Below are 20,540 nucleotides of genomic sequence, written 5' to 3'. Positions count from 1 at the left end.
GTTTAGCCTATTACTTATTCTCTCTTAGCTACTGGACCACCTCAGGAATGCTGCAGTCCAGAAGGGCAGAACATTCTAGCTTTCTCCAGAATATTCTGTTCTTGGAGAAGAAGGTATTGTACAAACCCAGTTATTGTCCCCAGCACCTTTCAGAATGTCCTAAATGCATTCTTTGCTCCTTGTAGGATAAATAATGCTAAACTAGATGGCCATATTCAGGTTCTTTCCAAATTTTGCAGTACATCCACTAAACCTCCCATCAAATTCCATGGTACCTGTGGCAGCTGGGAAGAAGACACCAAACACAGTGAAGAAAGATTCTCCTGGATTGTAGTCTGGCAGTGTGTTGTTTAATAACAGCTCCTCTGAATAGCCAATGAAGCCATTTTCTGTGGGTATGAAAATGGAGGGGAGAACAACATTAGCATCACAGAGTGTTGTAAATGTTTAATTCTCCTAAAAGCATATTCAAAAGGAAACTATTGTTATACACCAGTAGTTTGGAAATTAACAGGATATTCTGTACTTAGAAGATTGAAAAAAGTGAATAACTTAGAATTGCTAGTTTTTTTTAATGGTTTTCTTTTTCTTTTCCTTTTTTTCCTGTGTGTTGTGTATGTGTTTGTTTGACATTTTAGTTGTATAATCAATAAAGTTTGTTTTAAAAAGAAAGATTGAAAAAAGTGATTAAGAGTTCACTGAAAGATAAACTTTTTTTCTTTATATTATTTTTCTTACATATTATTCATGTACCAACTGTTTGAAGTTACAAAGCACTGAAAAAGGTGACTTATAACTGGTCCTCATCAGAGGTGGTATTCAGCAGGTTCTAACCAGTTCTGAAGAACCGGTAGTGGAAATTTTGAGTAGTCTGGAGAACCGGCAAATGCCACCTCTGACTGGCCCTGTCCCTATCTATTCTCTGCCTCCTGAGTCCCAGCTGATCGACTGGGTCTTCTTTTGTTGCCCTGCACATGAGAACGGAGCTGGAAAGTAGGTTAGTGAGGTGGGGTAGGGAGGGAATGGGGTTTTGGAGTATCCTTCCCCCTGGAATGGGATGGGAATGGAGATTTTACAGTATCCAAGCCATGCCCACCAAGCCACACCACACCCATCAAGCCACACCCACATAACCAGTAGTAAAAAAAATTTGAATCCCACCACTGGTCCTCATACTTATGACCATCAGAGCATCTCCAGCATCACTTGATCGAAATTTGGGGGCTGGGCAACCACCATGTATTTACAATGGTTGTAGTGTCCTGGGCTCACATGACCTTCCTTTGTGATTTTCCCAGCCATTCCCAACAAGCAAAATCAATGGGGAAACTGGATTATCTTAATGATCATGTGTTTCACTTAACAATTGCAATGATATGCTTAACTATCATGGCAAAAAGGTTGTAAAATTTGGCAAGAGTCACTTAACAACCACCTAGCTTAGCAATGGAAATTCTGGTCCCCATTGTGGTCTTAGATTAAGGACTACCCTGTATAAAACTGCAAAGAATTCAATTCTCTATAACTTGAAAAGATTTTATTATTGAGACTCCCATTCAGTGAACTATTTATAAATTCAGGTTGTACATAATATCTATACACTTATTGCTTCATGTTCTATTGATAAATAACCTGGTTTAGATGTAGGGGTTTTTAATTGTATGACACAGTGTGAAGATATATAAAGTCTACCTTTGTTCAGCACAAAAGAAATATACATTGTAGTTTTTATCTCTACTCTCTCTTCATTCCCTATGCCTGTTCTTGATTGTAGTCTTTACGGATCTTTGAAAGTGGCCCATTTTCCATAAGCTCAGTTGAAGTCAACAGCATCATTCCTAATCTTCAAGGAACATTACACTGAAATATAGGAGATCTACCAGGCTTCTGGAATGCAATGTTTTAGAGTAAGAAGAAAACTGTCTGACTTGGCTGAACAAACACTTCCAGTGGTTATTAACAAATAGCTCCCCATTGCCTTGGAAAATAGCACTCAGCTGATGCCACAGAGATTGCCCATAATGTCTTGGCCCTGATGCAATTTAACTTTTTTGTTAGTGACCTGCATGAAAAGACTGAAGGAATGTTTATCAAATCTGCAGCTGCCAAGGAACTAGGAGGAATAGGACAGGTTCTTCAGAAAAGAATGAGGAGATTCAACATGTTCTAAACAGGCTTGAATGATGGGCTGAAAGAAACAGGGTGAAATTTATCTGGGAGAAATGTCAAGTCCCACATTCCGGAGTAGGGGAAGGAAAGGTACATTTATTGAATGGGGCGGCGAGACACCACACTGTGTTGTGGTATTTGGAAAAGAGTGTGGTTATTCCAGTGTAGGGTTCCTTCTGCTGGGTTCCTCAAGGACTGGAATAGTTTCCTCAGAGTTATGAGGGCCAAAAACAAACTTATTGCAAGGGAATAAGACTGAATGGGGGAGGAGGGAGAAATCCTGGGCCTTGCAGAGATGTTTTTTTTTCTCCTCCCTTAGTTCCTTGAAAAGTTTCTAAGCTTTCTGATTTTTGCTACAGTAGAAAGGGAGTTGAAAATGACTTGATGATACCTAGTTAATCTATGTTTCACTTGCAGAAGACGACCTGGAATAATTATTAATAGTCTTCTGATATCTAAAGGATTGTCATATAGACAGGAGAGTGGACTTGTTTTCTGTTGTTCTGGAAGGTATGATCAACAGTTCTCTGTTGAAACTGCAAGGAAATAGAGTCAGGTTAGATCTTAGGAGCAATTTCCAAATGAAAGGCCTATCAACTGGACGAGCAGATTGTGTCCTTGAAATGATATTTTCACTGGAGAGCCTCAAATACAGGCTGGATATTGATCGGCCCAAAATGTTTTAGCAGATCCTACACTGAGCAGAGGGTTGCACCAAATGATCCTGAAATCTTTTTGATTTGTGTGATTAGATGAAACAGTTGGAAAGAAACCCACATGTACGACGCCAGGGATATTTAACACAATGTTTTAAACGAATAGCAGTAAACTTATATATTTAGAAAAGGGAAGTGGAGATTCTGGAGTTCAGATACTGCTGAAATAGAATTTCCAATCTTTATTACCCTGGGGAAAGTTCCTCTAATGGCAAAGATATGTGGGCGATACCATTACTTTCTTATCCAAGTAAAGTTGGCCTCAGTTGTCTGGGCCTTGTGACATCTGGCAGAGGTCAAGGGAATCACAGTGGTCATTTCTATCTCCATTGTTAGACATTGCAAAAAACAAAATTGTTCCCATTGTCTTGAATAATGATTACTGAGCCATGGAACCTGAGGCATGGTGACTATTATTCATTTGTGAAGTTCGAAGAAGGCAAACACAGTAAAACTTTATTTTTAGCTCCCTGGGCAAAATTATTAGGATCATGCCTCCTCCTCATAAAATATGCTGAACAACCATATTTTATTCCACAGATGTCATCACATCCCAGATCAAGAGCAGGGAGGGTGTCATTACAAAGAACTCAAGCAACAAGAAATAAACATCCATAATCCCCACTAGATTTCTTAAGTAAATAGAGAAACTTCCTATTTGTTCTCTAAATCTTACTGGAGGTGTTTGTTTTTGCACATATTTAAGAGCCTGTATGTGAGGAAACAAATGTTGTGTTTTAAAATTTTTAGAAATGTTTAGTATTTTGCAGAATATGTCAGATCTCCAAACTTTGGAAAAGTATGAAATTTCTTTCGTACTGATTTGAGAACTTGGTAAATAACTCAAGAGGTGAAATCCCTGCCAGTGAGCAATGGTTATATGGGGAGAGCTGTTATGTAACTGCAACGAAGATACCGTATCCACCACGGCAAGTTCTGTGAAACTTCACAGATTAGTCAAGTTTTGGGTCGAATTCAAGATAAAGCCGCTTCAAAAGTTAAAGCTTTGCAAATCTTGGCACTGGGGCCATAATGCAAAATCTAATAACACAACACTGAAAATATTCTGAAAGGATTATCGCCATGCCAAGCTGTTCTTATAATGGGGGGGCTGTTGGGTGGGGAGATGTTGAAACAAAAAAAAAAGGCTGTAAAGGAGCTTAAATCAAAATTCCATAGTCTGAAGAGAAATACCTGACTCAAGCTTTAAATGTTTTCAGATGCCAGGATGAAGGGATTTCAATTAAAACTGGCATGCAGTATGCATCATAATGGATTTATTTTGTGCTATTCAGCAGTATAATTTAAACTCTTTACAAATCAGCTCTGTAATACGTAAGATATTAGTAAATAGAAGCATACCTGTGTATGATGCCCACGTCTCTATAATTGAATATTTTGTTATCCTTTCAAGAGCAAGCAAAGGGTTTTTTTTATTATGGTTTTGAAAACTTTTTAGACCCTAAATTAATAATGCAATTTCTACACTTCTATGTTATTTTTTTTTATTTTACTTGATTTACTGTGTGTGTGTGAGAGAGAGAGAGAGACAGAGAAAGAGAGAGAGAAGCTGCTCTGGAGCTCTGGAGAATGTGTACAATATAAAAATAATTAGAATCCAGCACACATGAGCTTATAGCTATATCTCAGGAGACAAAGAACAACATTTCTACACAGCACACCTTAGAACCACTTTAAGTAACTCACAATAAAAAATACATAGTATAATCTATTTAGTTCTTGGACTGGAGAGAAAATCTTGGCTATTTTAACTGTTTTATTTCCATCTGGGATAAGGACATTCTTGCTATTAGTTTCAGATAAAAATATTTGCTAGCAAGTAGTTGCCCCATCACCAGGAATGGCCAGCAACCATTCTTTGATGATGTCACTCCTCACTCATCTCCCTCTGGTTGCAAATATTATCTATACACCCATTTCCCTGCTTGAGTTTTAAAGTACCAGTTTCTTATGATGCTTTGGGCAGCTCTATCCATTTTTGCTATTGCACTTTATTTCTTTACAAACTAGCCCTATCAGTTCATTGGATACTTTGCAGAGGAAAGAATGTGCCCCCCCCCCGCCCCCACCCAAGTCACTTTTTCCAAGAAAGTCTTTTGTTGCCTTTGTTACAAGTTGTCACTCTGCCACAACATTTAGAATGCTGGTTTCACATGCAGGATGCCCACAGTCATAAACATCCAGCAACAACTTTTTAAAAAAATACTATTTTTCTTTTCCTGATCTCATTATTTTCTCCTGAGCTTTTTTTTTTAAAAAATAAGTCCAAGGAAAATATATTTTTGCTTCATTTCAACTTAGGGCCATTTTGCATGAAAATCAAGTGTTGTGCCACTAACATAACATGGTAAGAAAGGAAGCAAAAAAAAAAAAAAAACCTGTCAAAAACTCTGAAAATGCAAAAAAAAAAAAAAAAAAGGCAATCTTATTTCAAAGATGGCTGTGCCTGCAAATATGTGTTTTATTTATTATTTGTATTTATTAGATTTTTATCCAATCTCTTTCTACTGTATACACACATACACACAATATTTCTGTGTATTAAAGTGTGTCTATATATTTATATGCAGTAAGACTTGCCTACAGAAAGGAAAATGAATGGTGAATGCTTTTTATTTATTTATTTTATTTATTTATTTGATTTGTCAATTGCTTACAAGATAATAGGTATAAGTATAAACATAGTTATGAATACATGAAATGGATACATATAAGAAAAGTAAAAAAGAAACAATAGGACAGGGACGGTAGGCACGTTGGTGTGCTTATGCACGCCCCTACAGACCTCTTAGGAAAGGGGTGAGTTTTCCAGGAAAACTGGCCTAGAACTATCCAGGTTACAATTAACCTTCAAAGAGTGGCAGGAAAGTAGCAAATTAAAATACAGGAAGGATATGCCCTACAATATTCATCATCATCACATATTTTCTGTAATTATGTTTATTTCATCAAAAAGAGGGCACAATGTAATTTCAAACAGTTGTGGTTAACATCCATGTTTTATTTATAAATAATAAACACCAACATTTTAAGAAGTTTGGGAATGAGTTGCCTTTGAGTTTGCAATTCTATGCCATGTTTTATACCGCAACATGTTCTTTTAAAAAAGGTTGGGGTATCAACAGTTTGGCATTCTTTAATTATGTCCATTGTCCCATTGCTGAATTTTAAACAGAAATTCCAAAAACTATATCTTACTGATCCTGGGCTGTAATATATTAATTAGTGTATATATTTGGTAATAATCTTTATAGTGAAATATTATAACCTTAACACCTCTAAATTCCAAATGAATGAATTTTTAAAATATAAGTCTGAAAATCAGTATACTGTGCTACTTTTGTGGTTTGGGACAAATCTTCAGGGAAAAGATGATACATAAAAGCACAATCAATGGATCAAACCAAGGCTCATCTTAGTCTTTTTCCTGTTCTACATCTCCAACCAGATGTTTCTGGGGTACTTATAAGCAGAAAATGATCATTACAGCATGGCACATTAAATATAAAACACGCATTGACAAGAATGCAAGATTGCCAGTTCTGTACACAGATACAGCGCTGTAATTAATTTGTTGTAAGTGGCAGAATTTTGAAAGAGAGTACAGAGTGAAGGCTTCACTTATTGTTCACTTACGTACAGTATTCAACCCAGTGAATTATTCAATTACTACAGTATTGATTCTAAATTCCAGAGGCCAAGCCGAGCAAAAGAAAATGAGCAGAATTTAGCTAAAATGGCTTATAACAATCCAACAAGGCCGAGCGGTGAGAATAGCAATTCAGCCTCCTTATCTATTGATGAGAAAGAATGCGCTCCCTCAGATGAATGATGTGTTTACCCAAAAGGAAATCTCCACCCTTCTGAAGTACTGACTATTTTTTCCTTCCAAGTTACTGTTTGCTGATTCTGACTGGATCTCCCAAGTCTTCCCATTTAAAGCCAACCTCCACCACCACCAGCAAAAAAATAAATAAATCCAGACAGTGGCTAGGTGCCCATAATCCCTAAAGCAGCATTTCAGGGGAAAGGTACTTCATGGCCATCCCAGCTTCTGTCAGTGTCGGGGAAAATGGGATACAGTTGGCTTTGGAGGTTGTCCTGCATTATTTATATCCAGAGAGGCAATTATTTGCAGCCTTCTCCAGAAGCATCTCAGCTCCAACTATGGCTTGCAGTTCAAAGAGAAAACAATCTCTGCACTGTACACAATCCCAGTAGAATAAAAATGAAACACAATGTTGCTGCATCTTAATTTAGTCCAGGCAATGTTGTGGATGTACCCTCCGCTTGTTAATGATTGTTTTTCACAAACACAAAAACAGAACTAAAGCATCCCAAGGAACATCAGACTGCAATCCTATATTCAATTTAGGCAGGCAAGGGAGTTGCAATTATGGTTTCCTTTAAAAGAAAGCAAAGTTAACCCTTAGGAGAAGGGACATCCTTCAGTGAGAGAGCATTTTGCTTACTTGCAAAAGCTCCAGAGCTAAATCCTAAGCATGTGTCTTCAGGCAAGGTAGGAAAGACATCTATGTTCTCAAGCTATTGCCACTTGATGGAGATTGGGGTTGCACGGTGCACAAAACTGTCATTTCTGTCCAACAACTTACTGTTCAATATATTGCCTTAAGTAATCAAACAGGCTTTACAAACCACAATGGCCAGGTTCATACTAAACCAAAAGCAACCAAGCCACATTACAATGTAGCATGTGTGAATCCAACTTGTGTTTGGCTGGAGTAGAATGGAGGTTTGTACATAACATGGTACATGTTATGAGTTACAGAATGCAGTATTTCCACAGTTCTGGATTTGGTATCAGCAAATTAATAATATTTCATTTATTTTAATTGGCTTATCCAACTAAATATTACATAAAACATATGGGTGCTCCAAAAGCAACATTTCTCCTGCATTTCTCCTCTATATACCTTGTTTATTTTTTAATGTTTAAAAAGTCATTTCATTCAACAGTTTCCCAAACCTCAGTCCATATCATTGAAGTTGCTTGTAAAGGGGAAAAAGAGGTGAAAATTCATCATAGAGTGAAAGAGGCTATGTTCCTATTATTGAGTTGCTTTGAACAGTGAGATAAGCAGCATATAAAGTATTGAGAAGAGTTAGCATCCAATATGTTCCATGCAAAGTAATCATCAGTTAAGAGATGGATGAAGCTATAAAGAGGGATGGATCCTGGGAATTGAGTATGGTTTTAAGGCAGATCTGCTGTTGCTATTATTAAGCTATGACAATATATGTGCATTATACCATAGGTTTCCAGTATAATAATGCTTTTAGAAAAACTGAAGAGAGCTTGTGGGCAAATCTGATCATGACCCACATGCTCTGGGCTGTTCCACCTTTCCTACATTGTATGTAGACCCCTTGAAATCACTCTACCTTCCTGGTGTGTGTGTGTGTGTGTGTGTGTGTGTGTGTGTGTGTGTGTGTGTATGTATATATATATGTATATGTATATGTATATGTATATGTATATGTATATGTATATGTGTATATTTGTTTTCTTAAGTTTTCGTGGGTACTTACATGTATGGTGTTCGGCTTGGTTGGTATATATATATATATATATATATATGTTTTCTTAAGTTTTGTGGTACTTACATGTATGGTGTTCGCTTGGTTCGGGTATTTTCCACGTCATTGTAGTTCTTTTAAAGTTGTAGCAACGTTTCAGCAGAATCTCATCTGCCATCATCAGGCTTCTGTATTGTGTCCGTCTGTAGGTCAGACTTTTACAGTGGTTTCAGATTTAAATTTGGGGCAGCCTATTGCTGTGCCAGAATGGTTTTTCTTTATATATATATATATGTATATGTATATGTATATGTATATGTATATGTATATGTATATGTATATGTATATGTATATATATATATATATATATATATATATATATATATATATATATATATATATATGGATCTTTGGTTATTCGGGTTTTCTCCCGCGTAAGATTCAAAGTATCTAGGCAACGGCGTTTCGGCGAGGTCCCACTCGCCATCTTCAGGCTGGTGCTTTCGGCTTGGTGCCAGTGCAAGCAGTGGTACCAAGCCAAAAGCACCAGCCTGAAGATGGCGAGTGGACCTCGCCAAACGCTGCTCTAGATACTTTGAATCTTACTGTGAGAAAACCAATAACCAAAGATCAACAATAATATATATATATATATATATATATATATATATATATATATATATATATATATATATATATATATATATATATGTTTTCTTAAGTTTTCGCGGTACTTACATGTATGGTGTTCGGCTTGGTTCGGGTATTTTCCCACGTCATTGCAGTTCTTTTAAAGTTGTAGCAGCGTTTCAGCAGAATCTCATCTGCCATCATCAGGCTTCTGTATTGTGTCCGTCAGAGTCAGACTTTTACAGTAGTTGCCTGGAACACACAAAATGCAGTCAAAAATCTGGAACACACTTCCTCACTAGTCCAACACATGGAAGCCACAGGTCATAGCATCAACTTCAATGGCACCAAAACCCTGGCCACTATAGAAAACCCTAATCACAGAATCATCAGAGAAGCCATAGAGATTGAAAAAGACCAGAAAGCATGAACAGAAGAGATGATTCCACCAGGCTGTCAATCATTTGGAAGCCTGCACTCACAAACAAAAAAATCTCCACACCACAAGCCAGGCAAACACCTGGGCACAAACAGATCCCCTGATACCTCCAGCTCAAAACACACCCCAACCAGGCACCCAGATGAAACCCAGCTTCCTAACTAATGATAGCCGCCCATTTACCCGAAGCCAAGCTGCACTAAAGGCCTCCATTAAAGCAACACAATGCTGCCAGCCAATCAAGATACAAAAAGAGCCAAAAACAGACAGAAGATATTAGAGACACCAATCAAGCAGAACACAGCAAACTCCGAGACCAATAAACACAGACCAAGACTCCCAACCAATCAGGATGAAGAAAAACCATTCTGGCACAGCAATAGGCTGCCCCAAATTCAAATCTGAAACTACTGTAAAAGTCTGACTCACAGACGGACACAATACAGAAGCCTGATGATGGCAGATGAGATTCTGCTGAAACGTTGCTACAACTTTAAAAGAACTGCAATGACGTGGGAAAATACTAACCAAGCCGAACACCATATATATATATATATATATATATATATATATATATATATATATATATATATATATATATATATATATATATATATATATATATATATATATATATATATATATATATATATATATATATATCGGCTTGGTAGAAGCCTGATGATGGCAGATGAGATTCTGCTGAAACGTTGCTACAACTTTAAAAGAACTACAATGACGTGGGAAAATACCCGAACCAAGCCGAACACCATACATGTAAGTACCATGAAAACTTAAGAATATAATATATATATATATATATATATATATATATATATATATATATATATATATATATATATATATATATATATATATATATATATATATATATGTCACACTCACAAGGGGGCTGGGGTACTATAGTGCTTTGAGTTGTAAATATGGTGGAAGCATGGAGCACATACATCTGAAGATGATGGCCAGGAATTAAGGAACTAAATGTTTCCACATCACTACTAGATTGTACTGTTTGTGTCATGCCTGTTCTTTTAAATTAGAGAAATCCATTCACAATTTTGTTGCACAGAATTTGCCAACTGGTCTGCTCTTCCCATGGCAGGAAGCATAAGCACACCACAACCAGTATCATACCACAAAGAGAACTGAACCACCAATACAGTTATGAAATAAGAGTTCACGCCTCTAGGTTTGTCTACATATTTCCTTGATTGAGTCAGGGGAAGCTATTCAGGCATTATTACATTTGGAATAAAATGCAGCTACTAGATGGATTCTAGAATAGCATCGCTATTACACAGATTTTGTGTTTCTTTTTGTGAAATTGCAAAGTGGTGGAGGGAGGAACATTGCATTGAAAAAAAATGTGGAGTTTGTCGTACTGACTTTGGAGGAGGGGAAAAGTTGGATGGGGAAATGCAGTAATGAAAAAGTGCAAAGAAGTAAAACCGGAAAGGAACAAAACTTTTTAAAGTCTAATCACAGGGCAGTACAGATGGAAAATTTCACAAATACAGAAAGAGATAAAAGTTTAATCAAAACACATTAAAGAAGACTTAAATGTCAGCTATTTGATCAGCATAATGTAGAAGGTCATAGCTTGAGAATGATAAGGAACTTTAAAGATATTGTTTGCCCAGCTTAGTTAACTGGACAACTCCCATCCTATGACCAAAGTCTTTTTTTCTCCTAATAGACTTAGCTATCTCTTTCCACATCCTTTGAACCTCCCAAATTATTCTGTTAGAGGACATTGAGTTCCCACTTTTCCATCAAGTCAAATCCCATTTCTATATGAAATGTATTTAGTGACATATTTTGGCACAAACTTACAATATTTGCCACTAAACATATATTTTTAGTATGATTTACAAAGGGAAACATAGACATTTAAACATATTGCATTGAGTAAATGATGTGATACTTAAGAAGTTTCTTCTAAATGAGGAGGTATAGCAAGCTATTATACATATATTTCACATATAATAATTATGCAAGCTTTGTACTAAAGAATGATGCAGCAGTGGGATTCATCTGTTGTACCCTAATCTGATTTAGTAATTCCTCCAGGCCATTCTGAGGAGCCTCTACACACTGCATGATAGTCTTCTGCCCTTCATTTACATTCCCATTCCCGTATTCCCATTCCCAAAAAGGAGACTGCAGAGCCATCTCCTTTTACCATCTCGTCGTGCAGATCCAGCAGGCCCTGGTTCAATTCTTTCGACAGAGTTCAAACTACAGGGAAACTCTGTAGGGCACACAAACTTACTAAACTCACCCTGATCCTTGAACATTCTCATATGTTATTTCTATATGTTATTTCATTAACTTCTCATTGAGCTTTGGTCCACACTTTTGGCTTTTTTTTTTCCAGGATGTCACTTGACATATGGCAACATTACTCTGAAGTGTTCCCCTCAAAATAACTTCATAAGCATATTTGAAATCAGAGCACTCCCTAGGCGCAAAGGCACAGCAGCATTGTGGAATATGTTCAAAATGAACCACAGATCTGTGCCTGGATGATATAATAAACTATGATTGATCCAAAGCAGAATCCTCTGTACCTGGTCCTAAAGGAAGACAGGGAAGTTACAGGAACATTATTTCTTGATTTATTTAAGACTTGTATGGCCTCCCATCCTTGAGCCATAATTCACAAAAATTTGTACAAAAAAATCATACAAAAAGTAAAAGCAAAATACAACAAAAACAGAAACAAGTCTGTTGCTTCCAGAGGCCAGCTAACCAGGGATTGGTGAGACTTCAGGAAATGAATTTAGAAGACATGGACAACCTAATGTTAGTCTTACTCCTTAGTTGTCCTTTTCTGATCCAGCTTTCCAATGTCTTCAAGCACAAGCTATACCAGCTTGTCAGTCTGAAGTGTATCCTATAAAGGTAAGGGTACGCATGGGCACTCAACTCATTGGTCTCTCCCAATGCACTTACCTTGTGTTCTCTTATCTAACCTATTGGTGATAAGAAAAATAGAGATAGGAAAAGAAGCATTCCCTCAAGAGCTTAGTCTGGTACTTTACAGTACGCATTTCTCTGGACCTCCCTTATTTTCCTTTTCTTCCCACCACAAGAATTTAACCCGGCTCCCTATTAAGTCCAGATCCCCATTTAAGTTTTAGATACTAGCATTTAAAGACCATGGTTACCCATTTCCACTCTCTGTCCCAGCCTCCTATCTTGGCACGATCCTTTTGTTCAACACAATCAATCACTGAGAAGTTGCTTTCATTCTGAATGAAAGAATGTATACATACAGAATGGAGCAATGTAGGAAGGGGGCTTTCCATGTTGCTCCATTCTATATGCATACATTTCAGAATTTGTGTCCCTGATTACGGAGTTCTCTTTCCACCTCTATTCCAGTTACACACAACTTTTGAGGACCCTGAAGAGAGAACTGAAAAACAGAAAGACGGAGAAAAGCAGTTGTGATGAAGGTTGAGGACAACAATTAGTAGGATAAGATGGAAGTGTAGTTTTGTGATGGATGGGGGAACAGCTTCGCTGGTGCCAGTTTTCTGATCTATCAAAGCACTCTTAGCAGAAAACTCACTTCCTTGCTATTCATGGCAACAGAAGCTAGAAGGAAGAGGAAAGTATCTCCTGATGGTGAGAGGAGGAACATTGAAAGATGTGCTAGGAATGGCTTCTTTGGTTCTAGTTCTCCCATCCATGGAGAACCAACAGCAGAAGACCTTCAGGCACCAAAGAAGGTCCCCATCCCCCTCTTCATCACCCCCACCTCTCTTGTCGTGCAGAGAGCAACTTTGCTTCTAGTGTATTTTCTGCTGGCTCCAGCACTCGCTGGATAAGAGCACTCCAGAGCTGCCAAGCAGAGAAGCATTATAGCCATTTGTACAAGCTTTGGGTAATCATAGATAATTTAAAGGGCTATTATACATTCAACTTATACAGTAGAAGTTCACTTAGGAGCACCAGTTTAATCCAGCAAGTTTTGCAAATTATGATTTGCCTTGATTTCCAATTATGCAGCCCATGAAATTTTCACAGACGCTGCAAATCCCATTTTTACTTTCGATCACAACTACTGTATAACAAGATCAAAAAGCAGCATGATAGACAAGGCTAATCAGTAGTAGTAATGAGAATGATACGTCAAATTTTAATATTTTGGCCAGCCAAAGAAATGGTACAGTATGATGCTGGTAAATTACACTCATTAATTTTCCACTTTCATCCCTGCTAACTCATAAATAGGTAATCAGGTTTAAAAAACAAAAACAAAATTCTTTGAACTACTTAGTATCTATTTCAGGCATTCTGCAGGTTTCTCTAGGCCCGTTGTTGTAAGCCCAACAATGTTATCATTAAAAAAAGGGGGAAAAATAATCTGCCTTACAAATCAGACTCCAGACTTATTGGCAGGTAACCAGTTAATAAATTTCTTAGCCAGACTGTTGAATAGACTGGACTATGGACAAGAGTGATGTCACATCAATTCAATGCACTATAATTGGAAAAATGTGGGTGGAAGCAAGCAGGGTGGGTTTTCATAAATAAAAGATCGCATTAGCAATCTCCTGATCTGTTCACCCATAGTGTCTACCTTGTACAGTAGTTAGGGTGGAAATTCTACTGCTGGTTGGGGTCGATAATTTTGTAGCACCCATTTCCAGATGCATTTAAGCATAATAGCAATAGCACTTAGACTTACATACTGCTCAATACTGCTCAATAGTGGTTTACAGCATTCTCTGAGCAGTTTACAACGTTAGCATTTATTACCCAATAACTGTCTATGGAGATTCTCAGTCATCAATGTCATGTTGCCCCAAAGGTGCTTTTTTCAAGAGGCAACTAGACTTTCTGGGTTTTCTTTGAAGATGTTTCGCTTCTCATCCAAGAAGCTTCTTCATTTGCATCATTTGCAAATGACCAGCTGTCTGCAAGGAGTATAAATCCTTCCATTCCCCACCATCCAGTCAGAGCTGAAGAAGCTTCTTTGTTAAGAAGCGATACGTCTTCAAAGAAAATCCAGAAAGTCCAGTTGTTCCTTGGGGGGAAAAAAAGCACCTTTGAGGTTTGCCCAATAACTGGGTCCTCATTTTACCTTGGAAGGGTGGAAGGCTGAGTCAACATTGAGCCGGTCAGGACTGAACTCATGGCTTTGGGCAGAGTTAGTCAGCAATGCTGCATTCTACCCACTGTGCCACAAGTACAAAGAAGAGCAAAGCCTGAGAAAAAAAGGAAAGTAACTCTCTTTCATATCAAATGCATACCTCTACAAAGAGAAAGGCAATCTTTCTGTGGTTTATCTTCCAAAACACCCCTTATGGACTAAATGAGCAGAAATGATTTTTTTTTTAAATATTTAAAACATTTTTTTAAAGTGTGCTAGTTCCACCCAAGCTCTATAGACATCAGCTAAAGATCTATTTCTTACTAAAGAAATAGTAACACACTCTAGTCTAGGCAGCAACAAAAGTAATAGATTAATAAATGGCAAAAATAAGAAAAGCACAGAAAAGCAAAGCATAAATAAATAAAGATTTAAGGCTCCAGCGTAAGTGTTTTCTCTGTGATGCACTGGACATGAAGGCAGTGGACATGAACACTTCTGGCTAACATGTATGGAATCACATTGTAAGTGAAATCACTGGCTTTATTTGCACCTTTCAGGGTGCAATGCAGGGGTGACTTTATTTAAAATGATGGATTACTTCTGCTGAACCTAAACCTAAAAAATAATGCAGGGTATTTGAGGTTTTTTGTTTTCAGATAATACACCTTATCTAATAAATAATGACAGGAATGTCATGTCAGCAATGAGACATACATGTAAAAATATTCCAGGTACAATAGTAAATGATAAATATTTTATAACCTGGGTATCAGAAAATAATGTTTTGATGAAATAATGCTCCTAAGAATTATAGAGCGGGAATTGAATTATACTGCTCTTTAAGGTATATTTCAAGATTCTTGTTCTTTCATATAATTCTTATACTTGCCTAAAGAGATATTACCCATACCTCATCCGATGCTTTGTGTTCTATAACTTTTGTGCTTTTTTTGGGCCATTTATTATTCTATTGCTTCATTGCTGTAGAACACTCATTATACCAGCTCTCCTTTTCTTCTTCCTACCACTAGAACTTTACTTTTACTTGTTGATTCCCAGGACAGTATTTATGCCTTTTGGGGCATATGCCAGTTTCAGACAGAAGGACATTCAGCCAATTATTACCTGAAGTTCCAAAAATGTCCTTCCAAATACTTGGCCAGTGACTGGATTCACATGTCACACTATGTTTGGTTTTTCATCGCAGTTAACTGAATAAATTACAATTAGATGTCTAAGTTAATCATACTTTCCAAATGACCATTCAGAATATTTAATTTTCACCCAATGTACTAAGATACAAACTAGCAATCGTGGTATGGCTTCATGCAATGCTAAACCAGATACATTTAAACCGAGAAGGAGATATTAATGTAACTCTAGCTATGAGCTGCTGAATACACCCAGGTGGGTGAGTTAACATGCAATCCACTAATCCTCAAGCCAACAGGAAAGTATGGTGGGAAAAAATTTGTGGCCCTGATTATCAATAACAGTAACAGTAACAAGGTAGTTTTAATGCAGGACAAGATACTGTATGGTGGATTCTCCTGAATTTGTTGCCTCTCCATTGATATTAGCCAGTGGGGAATAAACCATTTGATAGCTCTGGTTAACATGGGGCTTAAGCTAGACTCCGCAGGGGTGTCAAACTGGTGGCCTGTGGGCCAGATTCATCAGATCACACCTACCCCAAATCTGTGAAGGGGGAAAATGTCATGAAATGTCACATGACGGCAACATGACACCACAAGTTTGACACTCGTGAGCTAGAGGAAGAAGCCAGTTTGGGATCAGAGCTACACAACTGATTTGTGATAGATGTGAGCTACCTGATGAATACAGGAGTGGCAATCCTCCTTTAATAGGCAGACTCCACCTATCTCTGTGAAGAAGTCAAATTATGTCAAATTATGCGAACATCATGAGAAGGACATGGCATATAAAATGGTTTCCAGGAATGACAGGATCAACCTTAATTTTAAAAAAAGCCTTGTGTTCTTTTAAAAATACATGTGAAACAGTTTGCTTAGGACAGGGGTGTCAAACTCGGGTCGTCACATCATCACGTGACGTATTGTGACTTTTCCCCCTTTCACTAAAATGGGGATGGGCGTGGCCAGCGCATGACACATCCAGCCCACGGGCCGCGAGTTTGACACTCTTGGCTTAAGATGATCTAATATATAAAGCTATGCCAAATTATATAGAAGAGAAATTGCATCTATCTGTAAAGAATGTTGTTCCTTTTATATAGAATTCCTTCTTTTAGGCAGAAGAATTTAAACTTTGTTTTATCCCTATGACTTAAAATAAATTTCTTTTTTTAAAAACAGTATATGAGCCTAGCTTTATAAGGAACCTGGCTCAAATTCACTATACTGTTCTCTACAGAAGCTTTTCTACTTTTTATCTGTCTTCCTTTTCAAGTATAACCTTCAAAAAGCTTAACTGAACATTTGTTTCAACATTGTTGAAACAAATATCCTACAGTTGCTGTTTGCATAAATTCAATATTCTCCAGAAGTTCATTTAATCTGGGGAATGGGCTGATTTTTGCAGCTGCTGATAACTATTATAAGGTCATAACCACTGCTGGAAAAAACAGCCCTGGAGCTTTCAAAATATGCTTTCCCAGGTCCACCTCTTATTCACGGAAGTATCTGAATTCTTTCATTTATTTATTTTTTTGTCCCACTTCTGGCTGCTGCTTTTCCAAAACCAGACTACCTTACAGCTAAAAACATGAGGAAAGCTGTTAAAGCATCCAATAACAGAGTCTGCCCCTAAACATAGCCACAATAATAATCACAGCAGCTGACACAAAATACAAACAGCAAAACCAACAAAGTCTCTTTATGAGCACTTCACAACTACCCAATGCACCAAGGATGAACCTTTGATGGCTAACTGTTTCAGAGAGGCTTATGACATATTGAAAGTAAGGATCATAAAGTTATGTATTATGTATAAAAGTTCAAAATATTCTGCGGGAAGATAATAAAGAACTGTCTCCTAGGGGTTGTTACACCACTCATTCAGGATTATGATCAGAACTAAACTTGTGTTCTTTTGCTCCTGCAATCCTGAACCCACTGAAAAAAGAAGTAACAACGAGTGAAAGATGTTAATATTTAAAGCTTGGGACACAAAGTCTTCCTCCTGCAAAATGTTATCCAACAAGATCTGGAAGAATTCCCAGTACTTTTTGCGTGCAGTATATGGAAAAATGTACATATCCCAAGACATGATCCTGATTCCTTCCTATATATATTCTATGGAATATCCGTGCCATAGTTTCAAGATACAGCAGTCTATTACTAAACAGCAAATCATGACTTATAATCCACAACTATTGGGTTCACCTATCATGCTAAATGAAAATTAAAGCCAACCCAGTAGATCTTTTGTTTTGAAATGGACCAAGAAGGTAGCTGTGAGGAGATCTCTTTTTACGCTAACTTGCCTTACAACGAGAATCATTTAATTCTAGATCTATAAAGCTACAAAGTTTTGAGACTGAGGAACTTTTATAGGGAGCCAGGGAGACCCCATCAGAGAATAATCCTACAATGAAAAATATGTGCTTGACTTCAACTTCTAAAAATAAAATCAGCAAAGGGAAGGAAGTGACTGAATCTGGGATAATACTGATGTGTGTGTGTCTGTGTGTGTGTGTTGTGTTTGGGGAAATGGGAGTGATACAGCTAGGAAACTCCACCCAAGCCTAATCACGTAGCGAATTTCATTTGAGTTCTATAAGGAGGATATGCACAAGTTTGTGTGCTTTTTTTACCTATGAAGATTAAAGGGGGGGGGACTCTAATACTACCACATGATTGTCTTACAGTGAATAATTTTAATCTACCACATTTCTTTGTGCCTTAAGTATAACCTGATTATCAGTTACAGCTATAGAGGGTTTTATCTTTCTAAAGAACACTGCAATTAATTAATTAATTAATAACACTTCTTAACCACCCACCTTCCTCCCTTAATACTTTTTATTACTAAGCCACAATGCAATGTTTTTTTCTTAAAACAAGTATTATTGATCAATTATATTCATATAATATGCCTAATTACATCTTCAAGGTTCTCAGAAGAAATTTTCCTCCTTAAAAAACAATAGAAAACTACTGCAAAGAATTAAAGCCAAGTAGAACAACATGGAGAGAGAGGACAAAATTTTACTGCGTTATAACAATCATTCAAACTGTATATCATAAACTTTTCTCTTGCATTGGCTTCTTTTATCAAACTTTTCTCTTGCATTGGCATTTTATCATTTCTTGCACATTTGTAAAAAGTGATCAAGATCTTTAAAAAAAAATATAAGTTTAATACCTTTGACATTCATACGACAGAGAGAGAAAAAGTAAGGTCACCCTTTCATAAATATGCATGTAACTCCAATTTCCTAAGAATGTTTTCAAATACCCATGAAGAGTATTTATGAGGTATCTGAAAATCAATACCTAGATACCACATAGAGGATGTTTGTGGTATTTCAGGACTTCCCAAATCATAGTTTAGGAACAGTAGAGAAAGAATACTTTGAATGGGAAGGAAGGAAGGATCTATGAATTAAAAAAGAATCTCATGTTTTAAAAAATGAAATATTAAACGATCAGTCAAAGTAAACACTGCCTACATTCTGATCAAAGGCAAATTAAAAGGCTTTTTTAGTCCATGAAATTATGTGAAAAGGATCATAAGCATCTTCTTGTTTACAGTGGCTTAACACACTAGAAATCTTTATCACAGTCACTTTTGATGGTGCTATATTGCCAATTTTCAAAAATGTAAACGTTGCATAAGGATGTTCCTGCTTTGTTCTATTGTATTACTTACTTACGCTTTGGCTTAATTTCAGTTTACAATGCATGTGGCATTCTTAGTTTTTGGTTTAAGGATGCTTCTCAGAATTATTTTTTTAAGAGAATGCTTTTAACTATCATACCAAATCATAGCAGTAATAGTTGTAACAGTAGAAGAAATCAGCATTTTCCATTTTTCAATTCTTCAGCCAAATGGAACTGAGGCTCAAATTCCTTGAACTTACAAGTCTTTTCTATTACATTCCAGGTACATCATACCCAGTGGAGGGGTTCTGAACCAACTTAAAACAACTTGGTGCAGTCCTCTGGGCATCCTTCCTGTAATCTACCATTTAGGACTAAATCCTGTACAGAGCATAACGATAATCAAGACTTATTAAAAATTCTAATTACAATCTGAGATGCACAAGAAATAACCAAATGTATTTAGCTAGGAAACAAAAAGCAAGCAAGCAAGAACAAAATGGATCCTGTGGGAACATACTGCAGTATTTTGGTTTGGCGCTATTTTCAAAAGTTCTAGGGTGAAAATTGGTTGCAGATATGTATTCTGAGTTTAAATTCTGTAAATTGAGCAATAAATGATCTTAGGGGATGTCTAGTCAATATTAAATGAACTTACACTTGCAAAGAGACTTCAGTTATGCTCTCACAGGAGAACATAATCTTTATTTATCCAGAAATAAGTCTAACTGTGCTCATTGGGCCTTATTCATTAAAAATCTTTAAGGTTACTACTTAAGGAAGCAAAAACCTCAGCTGCCTTTTACAAACTGTAAACAAGTGTTAGGTAATTCTAAACTATGCATTCCAGGCTACGATGCCATTGAGATTTTCTCCTGAGTTGAATCATAACATATGCATTATTAAAAATTCTCTCCAGATAAGGAGATTAGAATATTTGCAGGTGACTCATCTTCCTGTCCTAGTTTTTAGATTTTTATATCATTGTAGATAATACATGAATGCAAAGCCAAGAAAGAAAGAAAATCTCAACATTAAAAAGCTGAGGTAAAAGAATTTGAAGATAAAGTGACACCTTCTGCTTAGTTGTGTAA

The 20,540-nt window shown here is 36.8% G+C and overlaps 1 protein-coding gene across 2 annotated transcripts in view; it reads right to left on the bottom strand.

Moving 5' to 3' along the window:
• The window catches only part of SLC12A8 (solute carrier family 12 member 8), a 72,702-nt gene that overhangs the window by 35,110 nt on the left and 17,052 nt on the right, over positions 1 to 20,540 (bottom strand). For both annotated transcript variants that reach the window (XM_026665442.2, XM_087950188.1), the window contains exon 6: positions 276 to 389. In XM_026665442.2, the coding sequence (XP_026521227.2) occupies positions 276 to 389 (114 nt within the window). The remainder of the gene's footprint in view (positions 1 to 275; positions 390 to 20,540) is intronic.

This window comes from Notechis scutatus, chromosome 1 (assembly GCF_049901735.1).
Source record: "Notechis scutatus isolate UNSWTSFEM ecotype Mainland chromosome 1, rNotScu1.2, whole genome shotgun sequence".
NCBI lineage: Eukaryota > Metazoa > Chordata > Lepidosauria > Squamata > Elapidae > Notechis > Notechis scutatus.
The sequence above is the reverse complement of the archived record's forward strand: the minus strand, read 5'-3'. Positions and strand labels throughout refer to the sequence as shown.